General features: G+C 39.6%; 1 protein-coding gene across 1 annotated transcript in view; it reads right to left on the minus strand.

Annotated features, from left to right (window-relative positions):
- cdk17 (cyclin-dependent kinase 17) overlaps window positions 1-15,923 on the minus strand; it is a 63,192-nt gene that overhangs the window by 11,210 nt on the left and 36,059 nt on the right. Inside the window, exons 4-8 of the mRNA XM_049566403.1 lie at window positions 6,964-7,097; window positions 2,810-2,935; window positions 743-799; window positions 537-651; window positions 270-364 (exon numbers count right to left, since the gene is read on the minus strand). Of these exons, the coding sequence (XP_049422360.1) occupies window positions 270-364; window positions 537-651; window positions 743-799; window positions 2,810-2,935; window positions 6,964-7,097 (527 nt within the window). The remainder of the gene's footprint in view (window positions 1-269; window positions 365-536; window positions 652-742; window positions 800-2,809; window positions 2,936-6,963; window positions 7,098-15,923) is intronic.

A 15,923-nucleotide genomic window follows, 5' to 3' on the forward strand; every position in this document is an offset into this window, starting at 1 on the left:
ACAGGAAGTAGATCCAATTACATCCAGAGATCACGTACATTTTACTTTGTCTTTCATCATCTGCTACTTCACACATCCTGTTGATGCAGCAATAATCTATTTTAATACTTCTGTTCATTTCCATCTATGTGCTACAGTGATATTTGCTCGCTTGTCGTTCCTGACTGTAAAATAATGATGACAACATGATACTGTTCTTACGCAATTTGGCACAACACGACACAACAAATCATCATGCATTGAGAACATGGGGAGGCAGTGAAGCTTACCAGGTACTCGAATACGAGCGTGAGGCTCTTGTCAGTGTGGACGATGTCGTGAAGTGTCACGATGTTGGCGTGTTTAAGGTCCTTCAGTAACGACACTAGAAAGACAAAGAATTGAATTGATTGCGCAGGATAAATTACAGTTCAACCTCCAGTCTGTGAACATTGTGACAAAAAAATATGTGATTTCCATAACAATGCTTCATGTGGCATTGACCTGATGAAGTTTGTCAGTAAAAGGTGTAAAACGAGGAGACAAAAGCCAATTACCTTCTCTGATGGCGGTGCACGGTGCTCCCTCCTCATGCTCCAGACGGATCTCCTTCAGTGCCACCAGGTTGTCTGTCAGCTTACTGCGTCCTTTAAATACTGTAGCGTAGGTTCCCTGAATGCAACGCACAACGCTGAATTAACATAAACTGTAAAACATATTTCCTTCATTAACAGTGGCAGATAGGATTTCAGGAATTCCTTACCTCTCCCAGTTTGTCCAGCTTAATGTACGTCTCCAATTTGCCAAAACCAATCTCCGACTGTGGAAAAGACAGAGGACATTGTCAGAATTCAGCACAGATTATGTCCCATTTTGGACTCTGCTCATTTTAAGAGACTTTCAGTGATTCCTTCATATAATCTCAAAACATAATGCAGGGGTGTTTTATTTTGGTTCATTTTCTGTTGCTGTTGTTGTAGAAATCGTTCTCTGTGGCTGATGGATTTCTCTGTGTCAAAGTGTTAAAAGATGGTGCAATGATGCAAAAAGCAACTTCAGACTCCTTCACTCTTTGGCGGACTGACATCAAATTCTGACATGTATAGTCAATGTTTCAGATCAGAGTCCTAAGTGCCATATCATAGGCAACTGGACTTGCTTGAGTTTCTTGAAGATGTTTCATCTCTCATCAAAGAGGCCTCTTCAGTACTGAACTGAAGAAGCCTCTTGGATGAGTGGTGAAATGATATAACACTTAGCATTACCATGACCTGCATGACTGAGAATCTTCACCAACATTTTAGATCAGATATTTTAAAACAGTTTGGCTCATGAGGTACTTTCAATCCCTTGGCATCAAACTGCAGCAATTTGCTTCAAAAATCACACTTCTTCTTGTAATCATAAGTTGGACAAATCTAAATACAGTGGCATGGTACCCATATTTTTTAGATATAGTTCGACATCCATTTTTGGAAGATATCTTCATGAATATGCATACATAAATCTGCTCAGAAATCATACATAAAAAGATGCTCCTTAAAACTCCAAAACAAGCCAGACAATCATCATGTTTTAAAGTTTTCTTCAACATCAAAGTAATCCAGTGATAGGTGTCAATACATCTGTGTGCACACTGCTAACAAGGTTCAAGGTTCCTTTATTGTCATTGTACAGTAAGGCATACAATACAACGGAATTTCAGGAACAGGAACTGCTAATGGATAATTTGGCATAATGTAGTTGTTTAATTTTGTCTGAGTGGGGGCCCACACTGTCAGACTTCGAATCCCTGAATTAGATCAATGAAACATTTTCTACTACCATTCTCCATTGTAGCTGCTGGGGAAATATCTTAAAAGGAATACTTCATCCCCTAAAACATTTGTGTATCAATTACTCACCCTGTTACATAAAAGTTGTGAAGAAAACTGTTTTTCTCACATGCCTCTGGTGAACGAGGAATCCAAAAACGGATTCAACTATATCAAAACATCCATTTACAAACTCTGACACAGCTCATGCTGTACAATCCTAGTCTCAACTAATGCTTTAAAACACCGAAGTCACACAATGACACAAACTAACTGATTGAAGCAGTAGGAGACCAGCAGCTTATGTGTTCATCGAGGTAAAGTTATTGTTTTTGTTCTTTTTTTATTCAAGTTTCAGTTCAGTTCCCTATCGTTAAATGTTGTCTGTTCATGAAGTACTGAGCACACCACTGCATAAACGAGACTTGGATTATACTGCACAAGTTGTCTGAGTTTGTAAACAGATGTTTTGACATAGTTTTGCTGATGTTAAACGTGGACCCCTATGACTTCAATTCATTAAGAATTTTGTCTGTTTTGGATTCTTTGTTCACTTTGGAGGCATGTGAGAAAAACACAGTTTTCTTCACATATTCAGCTTAACACAGGGTGAGTAACTCATATACTAATGGTCATTTCAGGGGTGAAGTATTCCTTTAAGGTAGCATCTGACTGGCAGGACCCAAAGCGCCATAAGGAGAGTAACATCAAAGTACTAAAAGAATAAGAAACGCAGCATTTTTACCTTCAAAAAGAAACAAAATTACTGTCCATCTTCCTCCAGCAATAACTTTTATAAGCTTGTGTGTCACTGTTTGCCAACTTCTGATATACATACACCTCCATGTTGGAGGCTCAGGCTCAGTTTTATGATCTAATTTGATGGCAGGAGGTGAGCACTCGCGACTCCAGATTAATCCATCCTGGTCTCACACCGGGCCAGTTGCCATGGTAACCTGCACAGAGGGAGTCTGCACTGTGAAGCAATAAAAAAGGTAGCACACACAGACACTGACCAGCGAGGCTCTGCGGGAGCGTCGGCTGAGTGGTTGATCGAAGGGTGGGCTGCTGAGCTGCAGCTTCTCCAGGTAACCGTCGGGAATTCGGATGTCAGCGGGAAGTGACAAGCGCTTGTTGAGGTCCTAAAACACACAGACACACACAAAAGGAATTTTTAAATGTTTTAAATTGAAACTAGCTTTTGATTTAACACTCCTGTGGTGGTGCTGGAGTTTAGGGAAGGTGTTTTGCTCCTATGTAAAAAAAGGCTGAATATGTAAAGCTTAAAACCTCTATAGACTGAATTCTAGCTATTCATACTTACTAAATTTCACACTGTAACCACATTACCTTTTATGCAACCTGATCACATGACAGCACACCATGAGAACATATATACATACACACATGCCTAGTGTCTATATGTAATGTGGGACATGTTCCAACAGCAAGCAGCACAAAACAATGTAGGCTACTGAGTACACCCACCCACCCACACACACACACACATACATACATACATACATACACACACACACACACACACACACACACACACAATGTCTGAAATAACTCGCTCTCATCTCCGCCTACTCCAAGCGAGAGAAGACAGAGATCAGGTCGATCACCATGTTATGGAGGGTAAAAATAAGAGGCCGCGTGTTGAAGCGTGACTGCCGCTGAACAGCAAAACCTTTATGAGCGAAAATCAGATTGTGAATATGAAAATACACACCGGCAAACAAAACAGCGAGAAAACCAGGCTAGAATAAAAACAAATCATACGTTTATTAATGTTCACACGCTCATATTCTCAGTCTGTATTCACACCGCAGGCTGTCATTGTCAATACAACTGGGCTTGCATCTTATTGTTGTGGCTGACTGATCGTATCTATTCTGGGATCAACACAAGACCACATCTGATAGCGATAAACTGACATAATACTGCTGACTGATGTGGGAAAAACAAGGGCGAGTGGAGTAAAAATATAGTGAGAGGAGACGTCGCATCTGTTTGCTTCTCATGTGCGCTCTTCAAGTTTGGCCTCTCCACAAATATCATCAACTCATCTGCTCTCATTTCATAACTGCAGCAGCGCTTTGTCCTTTATGACAATGCTGCTCAGAGTTGATGTATTATGACAACTGAGAGTTCAAAATAAAATCTCCAGCTATGTGGAAAGCATATTGGTATTTTGAAGAGGGGAAGTATTATATAATGCGACTCAGTGCAGTTTTCTCTCTGATGTAAACTGGTGCCTTAAAACTGAAATGTCAGTCTGCAACAGCTTTTGTCTGTCCTCTCAGCATTTCATCTATTTTTATTAAATGTGCTTTAGATTTGAAGCACTTTGTCAGACTGATTGTTGCAAGTGTTAACAACTGCATATAGTGCTGCAAGAATTGATCAACCAGTCGATCAACAGAAAATTAACTGGAAACAAATTTCATTGTTCAAGTTATCAAAAAAAAAATGTTCTTGTTTACTTTGGGTGCAGCTTCTCAAACGTTAAGATCTGCTGCTTGTCACCATTTTACATAATTTAAAATGTGATATCTTTGGGTGTTGGACTGTTGGCCAAACTAAACTGGAGGACAGAAATGAAAATATGTGTTTGCTGCAGCTGTACTTGCATACTTAATCTGCATTTTAATATATCAATCTGGTGCAACATATTGATTCAAAAAGCAACAATCCACTGTCATTGATGCATATCTTCATCTTTAAGACATGCCTTTATTTTGAAATTCCCATGGCACATATGTATCAACATTTCTGCTCAAGTGCACCTCCTTTCTAAACAATCAAACAGTCATGATGAAACTTCACACCCTAAGTATCTAGGGATCAGAGCAAATTTGAGGGAATTCTCTCAAGGTGTTCTTGAGATATCGTGCTCACAAGAATGGAATGGACATTCAAACTGACAGACAACCATGGGCACTGACCATCGTTATTGCAGCGCAGAGGCATAAAAATCAATGCAGGCTTCAACATTAATTTTTATTTCGATATGTTTGATCAAGCAAGTGGGTCAGAAACCTAAACAAACTGTGTTAAACTTGACATGCCTTTGAAAATTGATCCCATTTTATTCACCTTGTTATCTACCTAATAGTTGGAATTTCTGCCACATCCTCTAACGCCATGCAACTAAACTCCTGTTTCCAGGATAACCGAAATGGTCACTTGCTCCTCAGCTCATACACCTTGTCTTTACCCACTGTCTTTTTTTTTTTTTTTTACAAGTGCCTGATCAGTGCTGTGCATGTGCAACTCTCAACAGTGATGACAAGGAAGAGAGCTGGCTCACTCCTCACCTCCACGATCAACTCAGTTTAATTCTTTTTACCACTTGCCCAATTGGGAAACAGATTTGCTAAATTTACCAGCCTGACTTGGCGTTTTACTTGCCCCAGGCAATCAGGCAATCCTTTTTGGTAAGCCGTGATATGGATAGGCCTACAACAATGGATATGGTGGAACGTGGGCTTCATAAGGTCCTACTTTGAAGATGTGTTGGTTTTAAATACTATGTTCTTTCCACTAAGTTTGTAATAACATATTCTCCATATAACATTCATGCCACCCTTCAGCATTTCATTGGCTCTATGATATAATGTTTCAGTCAGAGTTACTGTGCTTCCTTTACATAAAAAAGTGACACTTCTGAGGTGACTAAGTGTGAAGGCACCACAATGTGTCCACTGTGTCCTTAACCTCCTTACTGACACAATATGGCCTAATTAAAACCTCAGCCAAGAACCACAAGAAAAGCAGCGCACTACAGCTTACCTGTGTGTGTGTGTGTGTGTGTGTGTGTGTGTGTGTGTGTGCGCACCAGGTTGACTGATTATCACTAGATCCTTGAGCTCTTCTCGTTAAGTGCACCTACAAATGAGATAAACACTCAAAACAGGTGAAAAATAGGTCACCATGTGTGAGAGCGAGAGACGCAACATCAAAGATGTTTTTAAGGTTGGTTTTGGTTGCTTGCTTCACATACGCTCCTCTGCCAGCAGGGGGCAGGTGGCCTCCAGGCTGACACACTCATCCTTTTCAGAATAACCCCCCCCCCCCCCTCGGTTCAATATTTATAGGGACCAAGGTGATTTATTTGGAATGTCTGCATGTAATATGGCCAATATTTTGCATCATTTTATTCGCAGAGCAGAGGTTTACCACCTTTTCCAGCTTATGTAACAGCGAGTGTGAAACAATATTAACAGATGCCTGAGAAATCAACGGTGGTGCGCAGCAAGAATGTCTCAGAAAATTCGAAAACCGCAGTGAAATTAGAAACCAGCAGGCAAAAAAAGTCCCCTGATAATCATGAGCAGTTTTTGCCCATTTATCTTGTTCACATTTTATTTGCTGAGCTTGTGTAAGTGACTGTGTCTAGCGCACCCTGAGGGCCACAGAAGCCAATTTATCATCTTTGACTCAGTGAGTATCTAAAATGCTTGTTCTGGTTGATGAAATAGCTTTCAGTTAGAGGAGAGGTGTGTCTGCAGGCTGGAAATATGAACAAAGCATGGAAATGACTAACTCGGGGGAAGGAGTCCTCTGTAACAACTGTGCCCTATTTCAAGTAGCACTATATCACTAAAAATACTAAAAAAATGAATATTTGCTTGGCTGTGAGCAAGTGTATTACTACGTTTTATTTAAAGAGGGCAGAAAAGGCTCTGGAATATAAATACTTTTTCTAGCTTTATTTGAAATCTTATCAAAGATGGAGTGATGTTCAGGGGTCGGGCAGGTGTTTAATTGCCAACATTAGTTCATTATATATATCATTGCAAGGAGAACAAAGGAGATTCCTCTCCCAGCATGCTCTCCAGCTGCGCCGAAGTGCCTGACATATAGATAGTCACTGTGGTTACAGCGCAGATTATCACTGCATCTCTTTACCAGCTGCTGCTGTGGTCCTCAGGGAGCGGGACTGCTATCAGTATCATGATGCTCAGACACCGAGAGCCCATTAGGAGCCAAACAATCCCCCCCCCCCCCAAAAACGCCCCCCCTCTCCAATCAGGTCTCCCATGTGGCCGAGGAGGAGGTGAAGAGCAGAGCAGGAGGAGAGGGGGTGAAGTGTGGAATGTTGCCATGTAAGCCTTTTTTTTGTGCAGTTATCGTGTAGAGTGTGCATGTGAGTGGGTCTCACCTCCATAGAGATCCGCCGGTGGATGCGGTTCCTCAGACAGACGCCGGTTGGAGACTGTACCTCGTCTGAGGACGTTCCCGACGCCTGGTCGCTCTCCCCATCTGAGCCCATCTTCAAGTTCTCATGCACAATATCTACAGACATAATAAAATACATTAAAAGACACATAAATATATGGAAAAAACTACATGATACTGGATATTTTTCAAAGGTTCAGAGTAAAGCTGCAATAAATTATGAATTAGTTTTCAACTATTACATCTCCGTAATCTCCTCCTACTTTGATAATTGATTGATCAGTTTTAGTTTTTTTTTAAGAACTTATTCAAAATTCTCTAATTTCAGGCCCTCAAATGTGAATATGTTCTGGTTTCCTGACTCTTCTGTGAACCCTATAAATTGAATATCTTTGGGTTGTGGACAAAACAAGACACTTGAGAACGTAATCTTAGGCTTTGGGAAAAACTGATCAACATTTTTCACCATTTTCTCACATTTTATACACCAAACAACTAATCAACAAATCAATTAATGGTAATAATAATAATAATAATAATAATAATAATAATAATTACTTGCAGCCTTTGTGCAAAGTGGCATTGGGTAAATGAGACTAAAGTTGTCCGTGATCACCTGGTCCAGTCAGTCTAATTTGATGGATAGCTTGCAGTTGAAAACACTTTACCTTAAGTCCCCCATTTATACTTTTATACATGGTTATAACTCACTATAGAGTAGTTGTAAGAAAACAACTTATTTCATAATGTCACAACTGTGTTTTACTTTAATGTAATGCATTATCTGTTTACACAGTAGCCTCTTCTGGTGGGTGCACACAGGAGGACTTTTAGTTTCTAACAAATACATTAATAAACACTTATGTATGCTTAAAACCACAAAACCATAAGGGGATTTAAAATTAAGTTATCCTAATATAACATGTACAGGGGCACAGATCAGGGCTGCAACTACTGATTATTTTTTAGATTAATCGTTCCATCATTTGGTCTATAAAATGTCCAATAAAGTGAATAATTCCAAATCAAAAACACTTTCATCTTAACAGCAGTCCAAACAAAAAGATTTTACATTTTCAATCGTATAAAAAAGAAAAGCAGTAAATTCAGACATCTGAAAATCTGGCAGCAGATCGTTTGGCATTTTGCTTGATAAATGACTTAAATGATTAATCAGTGATCTTGTTGCTAATCAATTCTCTGTCAATTAAATAATCAAATAATTTCAGAATTGTTTAAGCACTAGAATTGACTAACACTGTATTGGTTGAATTTCGGAAGTCTAAACTTTACTGTATTTAATACATTCTGACTGGAATTGACAACAGAGCCATTATTGCTGTTATTCTATTATCAGTCAGTGTTATTACTGAATAGCTCCTTAACTGAGGGGTGGGTCCACTCAAAGTGAGGTGCAAAACAAAAGTTGTTTTAACAGCAGAAATTTTGACATGTCAAAAACAGGTGTCACTAACAACACTATGAACTGCCGCACTGCACTGCATTAACTGCCGGAGTAGAGGCATCATTTATGTTATTAGTTCCGCCTGAGATTTGCCTGCTTTGACAAGTCGACACATCTGCTGTGAAAAACTGGATTCATTCTGAAACGATCAAGGATTTAGAGTGCCCTAATGTTGCAAGGCTAGCTGGATTCAAGTTACCAAGGTTTATTCAGAGCAGCAAAATAAATGTTAAGTGGAAGATGGACAGACTTCTTCCTGATGGGGGTCCTCATCAGGAAAAAGAAAACTATTATTTTATTTTCAGATTCACTGTCAATAAACTGTAGTAGGTGGGTTGTGCGTCTTCTGACAAAAGTTTAATGTACATTTTTCATTAGCATAACAGCAACTAATGAGAAACCTAAGAGAAAATACGGCTGTATGCTGCGTGGAAAATATGTGATATGTGATAAAGTTGAATATCGCGATAACAATATTACCTGTGATAAATAAACAGATATTAAATCGTATCCAATTTTGTCTTTATGTTGCTTTTAGTATACAGCTAAAAAACAACAAATTGCTTGTTAAATTTTAAAAGATGGAAGGAAATTACTTCCAACATTCTGAACACCAAACTAAACACAAAAGTCTACAATATAAAAAGAACGATACTTTATATTTCAAAGTGCACATTTTCTACTTACACTTTCTTTCAACCAACTTTAAAACTCCTTGAGTATATCACACTCCTTTGCAATGTGTATATCATTCAAGTTGACATTGTGCTGGCAGTAAAAATATATATATATACTGTGCATACACTGTGCAGCCCTAAAAGGAAACATGTTGCTCCTCTTCTTCATGACAATGTTATTTTAATAAAAAAGAACTTGGAAATCTGCTGCTGCTTCCAAAGGGTAGCCATAACAAACAAAAAGTTTGGGAACCACTGGTTATAGTAACAGTAGAAGCTGTAGTAGTGGTGAGAGCAGCAGATTTGTATTTGCAGTACTAGTAGTAGCTGTATATAAATCACATACTTGAGAATACTTCATCAGATTTCACAGCTGAATAGAAATACAAGCTCTTCTATTGGCCCTCAAACTGCACAGCAACCTGTGAAGATGTTTTAAATATGCTGAAAACCCCATTTTTACCTCTACACAAACCCCACCTCCTCTCTCAGTCTCTACGTCTCTCTACCCTTCTCCCTCTGTCATCTCCTCTCACACCCTTGTAACCCCCGAGGCCAAAGATTAAACACTCCAACCAGCACCACTTCCTCCGGGGCAGTAAAACTACCACTACTACCATAGCACAGCAGGAGCAAACACACTGGTGCACAAACCACATGCATCCCCCCTACTCCACACACACATACACACACATGCATGCACATGGTTAATGAGTAACCATGGTTGAGCAGCTCTCTGTCATCAGTGTGTCAGCGCTTCCAACCAAGCAGTCTGTCATCAAATGTGAAAGCACAGAGCAGAGAAATGAAAGGAGAAATAGCTCTCTGTAAGGTCTCTGCTGCTGGAGATTAACTCTTAATTATTTCAAACACGATAATCCTGATTATTTCTCTAAATCATCACAACCAAAGATGATTAATTACAATTGTTAGTCTGGATTTTAGGGAGTAATTATAAGTGCTTACTCTATTCATGCACCTTATTGACAAAATTCAGTTCAGAAAGTCCTACATCATTACTCTGCGGTTCAGCCAAAACACCAAAGAACACTTTGCCCCATAATGTGAATCTGTCTGTGATTGTGTGGTTAAAAACCAGAATCTGATCTATTCCGCTCTGCATGTAAAATCTCTTTCCACAGACAGTTGAAGTGAATTTTCTCTGCTGCTTCTCCATTTGAACTTTGGTTTGGGTTACAGAGGAAGAACCTGATATACTACAGGAGGTCTTTTAGTGCAACAGAGCACATAACATTTGTTAGAATTCACCATAATAGCGAAGCCAACAAGACATGTCCTGTCTGTTTAAAAAACAAGGAGCAAGGCAGGATATAGGAGAAAGTGAGGAGGGTACAAAGAACTAGAAAAGAGGGAGGAAGAGGAAATTGTTGCAAGGTTTCCATCTGCTCCACATCCCTTCTTAACCTTTCCCTAGAAATATTCCTCAGTTCGTCGTCTGTTTTTCTCTCTTCCCTTCCTTTCCTTTCTCTCTCCTCTGCAGCCACCTACCTTCATCTATCTCCTCTGTCTCCCACAGCAGCCACATTTATCAACCATGGATACACAGTTTTGTGCATAAACTACACGTGCACTCACTTCTACACTTCTGGTTGACTTCTGGCTGAATTTATTCTTGTGTTCGAGAGTGTGTGTGGATTCAGACTCACTTCTAAACATGAGCACCAACAATCCTACAGCCATACACAGGTGTATTAGCAGGCAAGTTAATACCTACATTTCAGACACACAAACCACAAATCATTTCTTTCAGACTAAAATCATACCACTGTTCAAGCCCTGTTATCTAACTACAAGCCGAGGAATCTCTGTATGCACAGTGGCATGCAAAAGTTTGGGCACCCCTGGTCAAAAGTTTGTTTACTGTGAACAGTTAAGTAAGTAGGTAGAAGATGAACTGATCTCCAAAAGGCATGACGTTAAAGATGAAACGTGCTTTTCAACATTTTAAGCAAGATTAGTGTATTAATATTGTTTTGTACAATTTTAAAGTGAAAAAAGGAAAGGAGCATCATGTAAAGCTTGTCAGGACTATGGCTTGTTCACAAGGAAAGGCAAGGTGATGCAAATTTCACAGCTTTATAAATACTCTGCTCATGAAACCTTGTCCCAACAATCGGCAGCCATGGGCTCCTCTAAACTGCTGCCAAGCACACTGAAAACTGATGCCCATAAAGCAGGAGGAGACTATAAGAAGATAGCAAAGTGTTTTCAGGTAGCCACTTCCTCAATTTGTAATGTAATTAAGAAATGGCAGTTAACAGAAACTACAGAGGTCAAGTTGTGGTCTGGAAGACCAAGAAAACTTCCCAAGAGAGCTGCTGCAGGATTGCCAGAAAGGCAAATCAAAACACCCATTTGACTGCAAAAGACCAGCAGAAAGATTTAGCAGACTCTGGATGATGTGATGGTATACTGTTCTACTGTGCAGTGACACCTGTACAAATATGACCTTCATGGAAGAGTCATCAGAGGAAAACCTTTCCTGTGTCCTCACCACTATATTCAGCGTCAGAAATTTGTAAAGGAACATCCAAACAAGCCTGATGCTTTTTGGAAACAAGTCCTGTGGACTGATGAAGTTAAAACAGAACTTTTTACACAGTGAGCAAAGAAGAAAGAAGAAAAGAACACCTGTCCAGCTGTTAAACATGGGGTTGGATCAATCATGCTTTGGGCTTGTGTTGCAGCCAGTGGCACGGGAAACACATCACGGGTATCGGGAAGAATGGATTCAGTTAAATTTCAGCAAATTCTGGAAGCAAACATCACACAATGATCATGATCCTAAATACACCTCAAGAGGCGCAGGCTGAAGGTTTTGCCATGGCCCTCACAGTCCCACGACCTAAACATCATTATGTGGATAGACCTCATAAGAGCAATGCATGCAAGACGGCCCAAGTATCTCACCGATCTAGAGGCCTTTTGCAGGAAGAATGGGCAAAAATCCCCCCAACAAGAAGTGAAGGACTCTTAGCTGGTTACAAAAAGAGTTAAGAAGCTGTGGTGCTTCAAAGGGGGCACTACTAAGTGCTGACCATGCAGGTGCACTTCTCCTTTTTTGTTATTTTCAAACTGTAAAAGACTGAAATTAAAAAATAATATTGCTTAAAATATTGATCTTTAAATTTCAGTTCACCGTCTACTTACTTAACTATTCGCAGTAAAAAAAAAAATTGACCATGGGTGCCCAAACTTTTGCATGCCTGTGTATGTGTATTTCAAGAACCATTCATCTGACCTACTTCACACACTTCACACGGGTATATTGCTGGGCACCCAAGGGCATATAGTGTCGAATGTGGTGCAATTTGGACAGGGACCATGTTTAATATTAATACACTTTGCATTAACATTTGAAAAGCGCTCTGTGGTTCTGTGCAGCAGCATGGACAGGGCTTCAGGGCTCTGTAGAGGGTATAGTATGTCTTGCTATGTGTATTTCACTGGTGTTTCTGACCCTGAGTGGCCATGACTATGCTGTGTTTTTTCTGTTTGTGTTTGCCATACAAACATACAACACTAATAACGTTACTGCCTGCAAAATGTCGTCACCTCTGCTTATTCAATCAATGCTCAGCTCTGTAACCATGGTGGTGCAGACTGAGTCGAGCATGTCTTCACTTGTGCAAGTGTGCTATAATGTTATTATCTTTACACACTGATATTCCTGATGGCAAAACACCTCCACTAATTAAATGTATGCTCTACTTTATAACTGCAATGGTTAAGCAAGTAACTAATATGCCCATTTGGAATTAATACATCCACCAAGTGTGTTTTTCGGGTGTTTTTGACCATGTGTTTTTCAGGGGTAGATTTAGCGATATAGAAGCTTTCAACGTTAGTGGCGGAGTCCGCCATTCCTACGCAGGATTTAAATTGCCTTCCCACGCATAAGGGAATAACAAGAAACGATGCATATATACAACCCAGCAACTGCTTTTGATTTTATTTCATTTATTTCAGCCTCAGTGTTTACTGTTGACTCTTAAACTGCTGTATCAAAGCTGTATTATGCTATTGATAAGCACACCTGACACCCTACTGCTGCAGCTACACATTAAAAGCACAGAACTGGCAAAATGTGAGGTGGCTCTTATTGTGAACAAATCACAGGAATATATTCAAGTATAAGTATTTGTCACAGAAGTTAGTGCTTACCACGATCATTCATCAAAAATACATCTACAAAACAAGACACTAGCCATTTTTGGCATTTTTTGTTTGCAGATCATTCTATATTTTTTTTTTTAACAGAGTAATGTAAAAAGGAGTTGTTACAGTGAGCTTTCAGATGAAGATCTCCAACTCCTCAGCAAGGTAACCAGCTCCTAACTTAATTGTACCCTGCTGTCATGTGGGAAAAGTGCCATAAGCAGCATTAAATAAGATTACTGTTGCACATGGCCTGATGGCCAATTATTGACTGACTAACTACTATCAAAATAGCTTGACTTTATGTGGCTGGACAGTAAACAGATGCACCAGTCACTCTTCATTCATTGACAACTGTGATCTTTAGTTTTTTGTTGTTTTTTTCTGTCGTCATTTTGTTTTGTTTTATTTGACATTGCCATGTATTCCTGTTTCCTTGCTACTTATCTTCAGTTGTGTCTGTATTTATAGTATGTACCTCGGCACCATTAAAAATTAGGGTTCTCCCTAAAAGTGTTTTCAGAAGTTTTAAATAAAATAAATGATGATGATGTACAGGGGCTGAATTTTTATAACTCGCCCATTTAAATTTCATTAGGCTTAAAGTTATGCATAATTTGGAGCGTGGCCACATTGACTGACAGGCTGTCCGCGGATAGTGCCCTTGGGCTCAGATCTAACCTTCAGTCCTAGACAACTCCAGCCTCTTGTCCAAATATGGTAACATCTGACTTCAAAAATCTAAGATGGTAACAACCAAAATGCCAGTCTAAACCAATGGGTGTCGCCATTATGGCCACACCCATTATGTTATACAGTCTATGGTAATTCCTAATTAATGTTGCTTTCTTGCTAGGATTTGTGTGCAAACAAGCCTGTACATGCACAAGCAGATGGACATAGAACAGGTGTATGTGTCTTTGATAAATACAAATTTTCTTGTTCGTATGGGCAGTTCCAACGCACACATTTAGAACATGTTCTATGCATGCTTTGATAAAAGAGGACCCAGACGATTAAAACCGTAGTGATTTCTTCAAGAAAGTTCTTTCTCTTTGTCTCTCTCCCTTTTTCTTCCCTATAACTGCCTCACTTTCTCCCTCCTAACCTCGTTACTTTCTCTCTATAAACACCTTGCAAACAACTCATTCTCGCCCTACTTTCTTTCTTCAACTTGTCTCCTCTTTGAAAACCAAATGATCCCCTTTTCTGTCACTTCTCTCTCTCATTTGCATGTTTCTTGCCCAACTTCAAAAACCCCTCCAATATCTTTTGCTTCCCACTCATGCCTTTCTTTCCCTTTTACTCTACATATTTCTCCTTTGCTCCTATCTTGTTTTCTCCTTTGTGTGGTTTTCATAGGGAGCAGCCGATCTGACTCCGTCTGTTGCTTCAACACATTCCTATGCTACCTGTGCTTTTATAACTTGAGTGCCTCTTCTCCAAAGCCTCCAAATGATCTCATCTGTCCTACTTTTCCCTCTTTCAATCTCCCTTTACTTTCACATTCCTCTCTATTATCTCCTGCTATATCGTCCTACATCTTCTCCAAAACTCCCAAATTCTTTCTCTCACAATAATATTTTCATTTTCTCACATCATTCCTTCACCTCCCAACAGCCAAACCTGATTCCTGCCTAGGAGCTTTTTTTCTACTCTTCCTACACTGTTTTTCTTTTGCTTTAACACGCCTCTTATCTTCTCTTGCCTCACATCGCCCTCTCTCCAAAAACCTTGAAAGATTTCATTCTCCGCCCATTTTTGATCTTTCTTTCCTGATCATCTCCACACATCCTTCCTTCACTTCCCTTTCTTTCTTGTGAGTCTTGTTGAGACTTTATGATCTTTCCCTCTCACTGCTGTCTTTAACAGCTTTTCTAATAAGCACGCAGAGTGTAGCAGCAGTGTGTGGCACATCAATGTCCTACTTAACTGTCCTGTTTTTAGATCCAAGTCCCTCTATCTAGGCCAGAGTCCAGTGCGAGGATCAACAGGTTCTCTCGTGTGTCATCCGTTTACTGAAATTTGCTTAGAGAAGCACCAATCAGGTTCCATATACTTACTGATATAATGAACAAATATACCATCACTAAAAGAAACTCGAAATGGTAAAACCTCTAACACTGAGTCAAACAGACTGTGAACACAGATGCTGAATATTACTGCCTTGGCCATATGAGGGAAAAAAAAAAATCAGGCAAGCAATGTTAAACAATGTTTGTTTAGGGTTTACAGCAGCATCTCTCTGGTCCAGCGAACTATAACTGATCATACAGGATGTGAAACTAATAATGAATCTGCAATGAAAGCAACTTAGAAAGTGCCTGAAATGCATTTTTCAACTAAGGGGAATTCAGGAATCTACATGGGAGAATATATACACTTTTTTGACAGATGGGGGGGTCAGGCACCACAATGGACGAGGAACAGCTGCTTCAGGAAGTTGAAATGGGGAATTACCTTGACAATTCCTCCTCATTTCATTCCAAAAGCATAAAAACTAGAGGAACTGCTGGGGAGCTTAAAGTTTCTGGTAAGGTAAATGACCATCACTACTGACAAGCTTAGGCTACTTGCTGTTGTCAATACTGTCTTCATTTCCAGTAAATATCACAATATAAA

The sequence above is a fragment of the Epinephelus fuscoguttatus genome, linkage group LG22, assembly GCF_011397635.1.
Source record: "Epinephelus fuscoguttatus linkage group LG22, E.fuscoguttatus.final_Chr_v1".
NCBI classification, from domain to species: Eukaryota; Metazoa; Chordata; class Actinopteri; order Perciformes; family Serranidae; genus Epinephelus; species Epinephelus fuscoguttatus.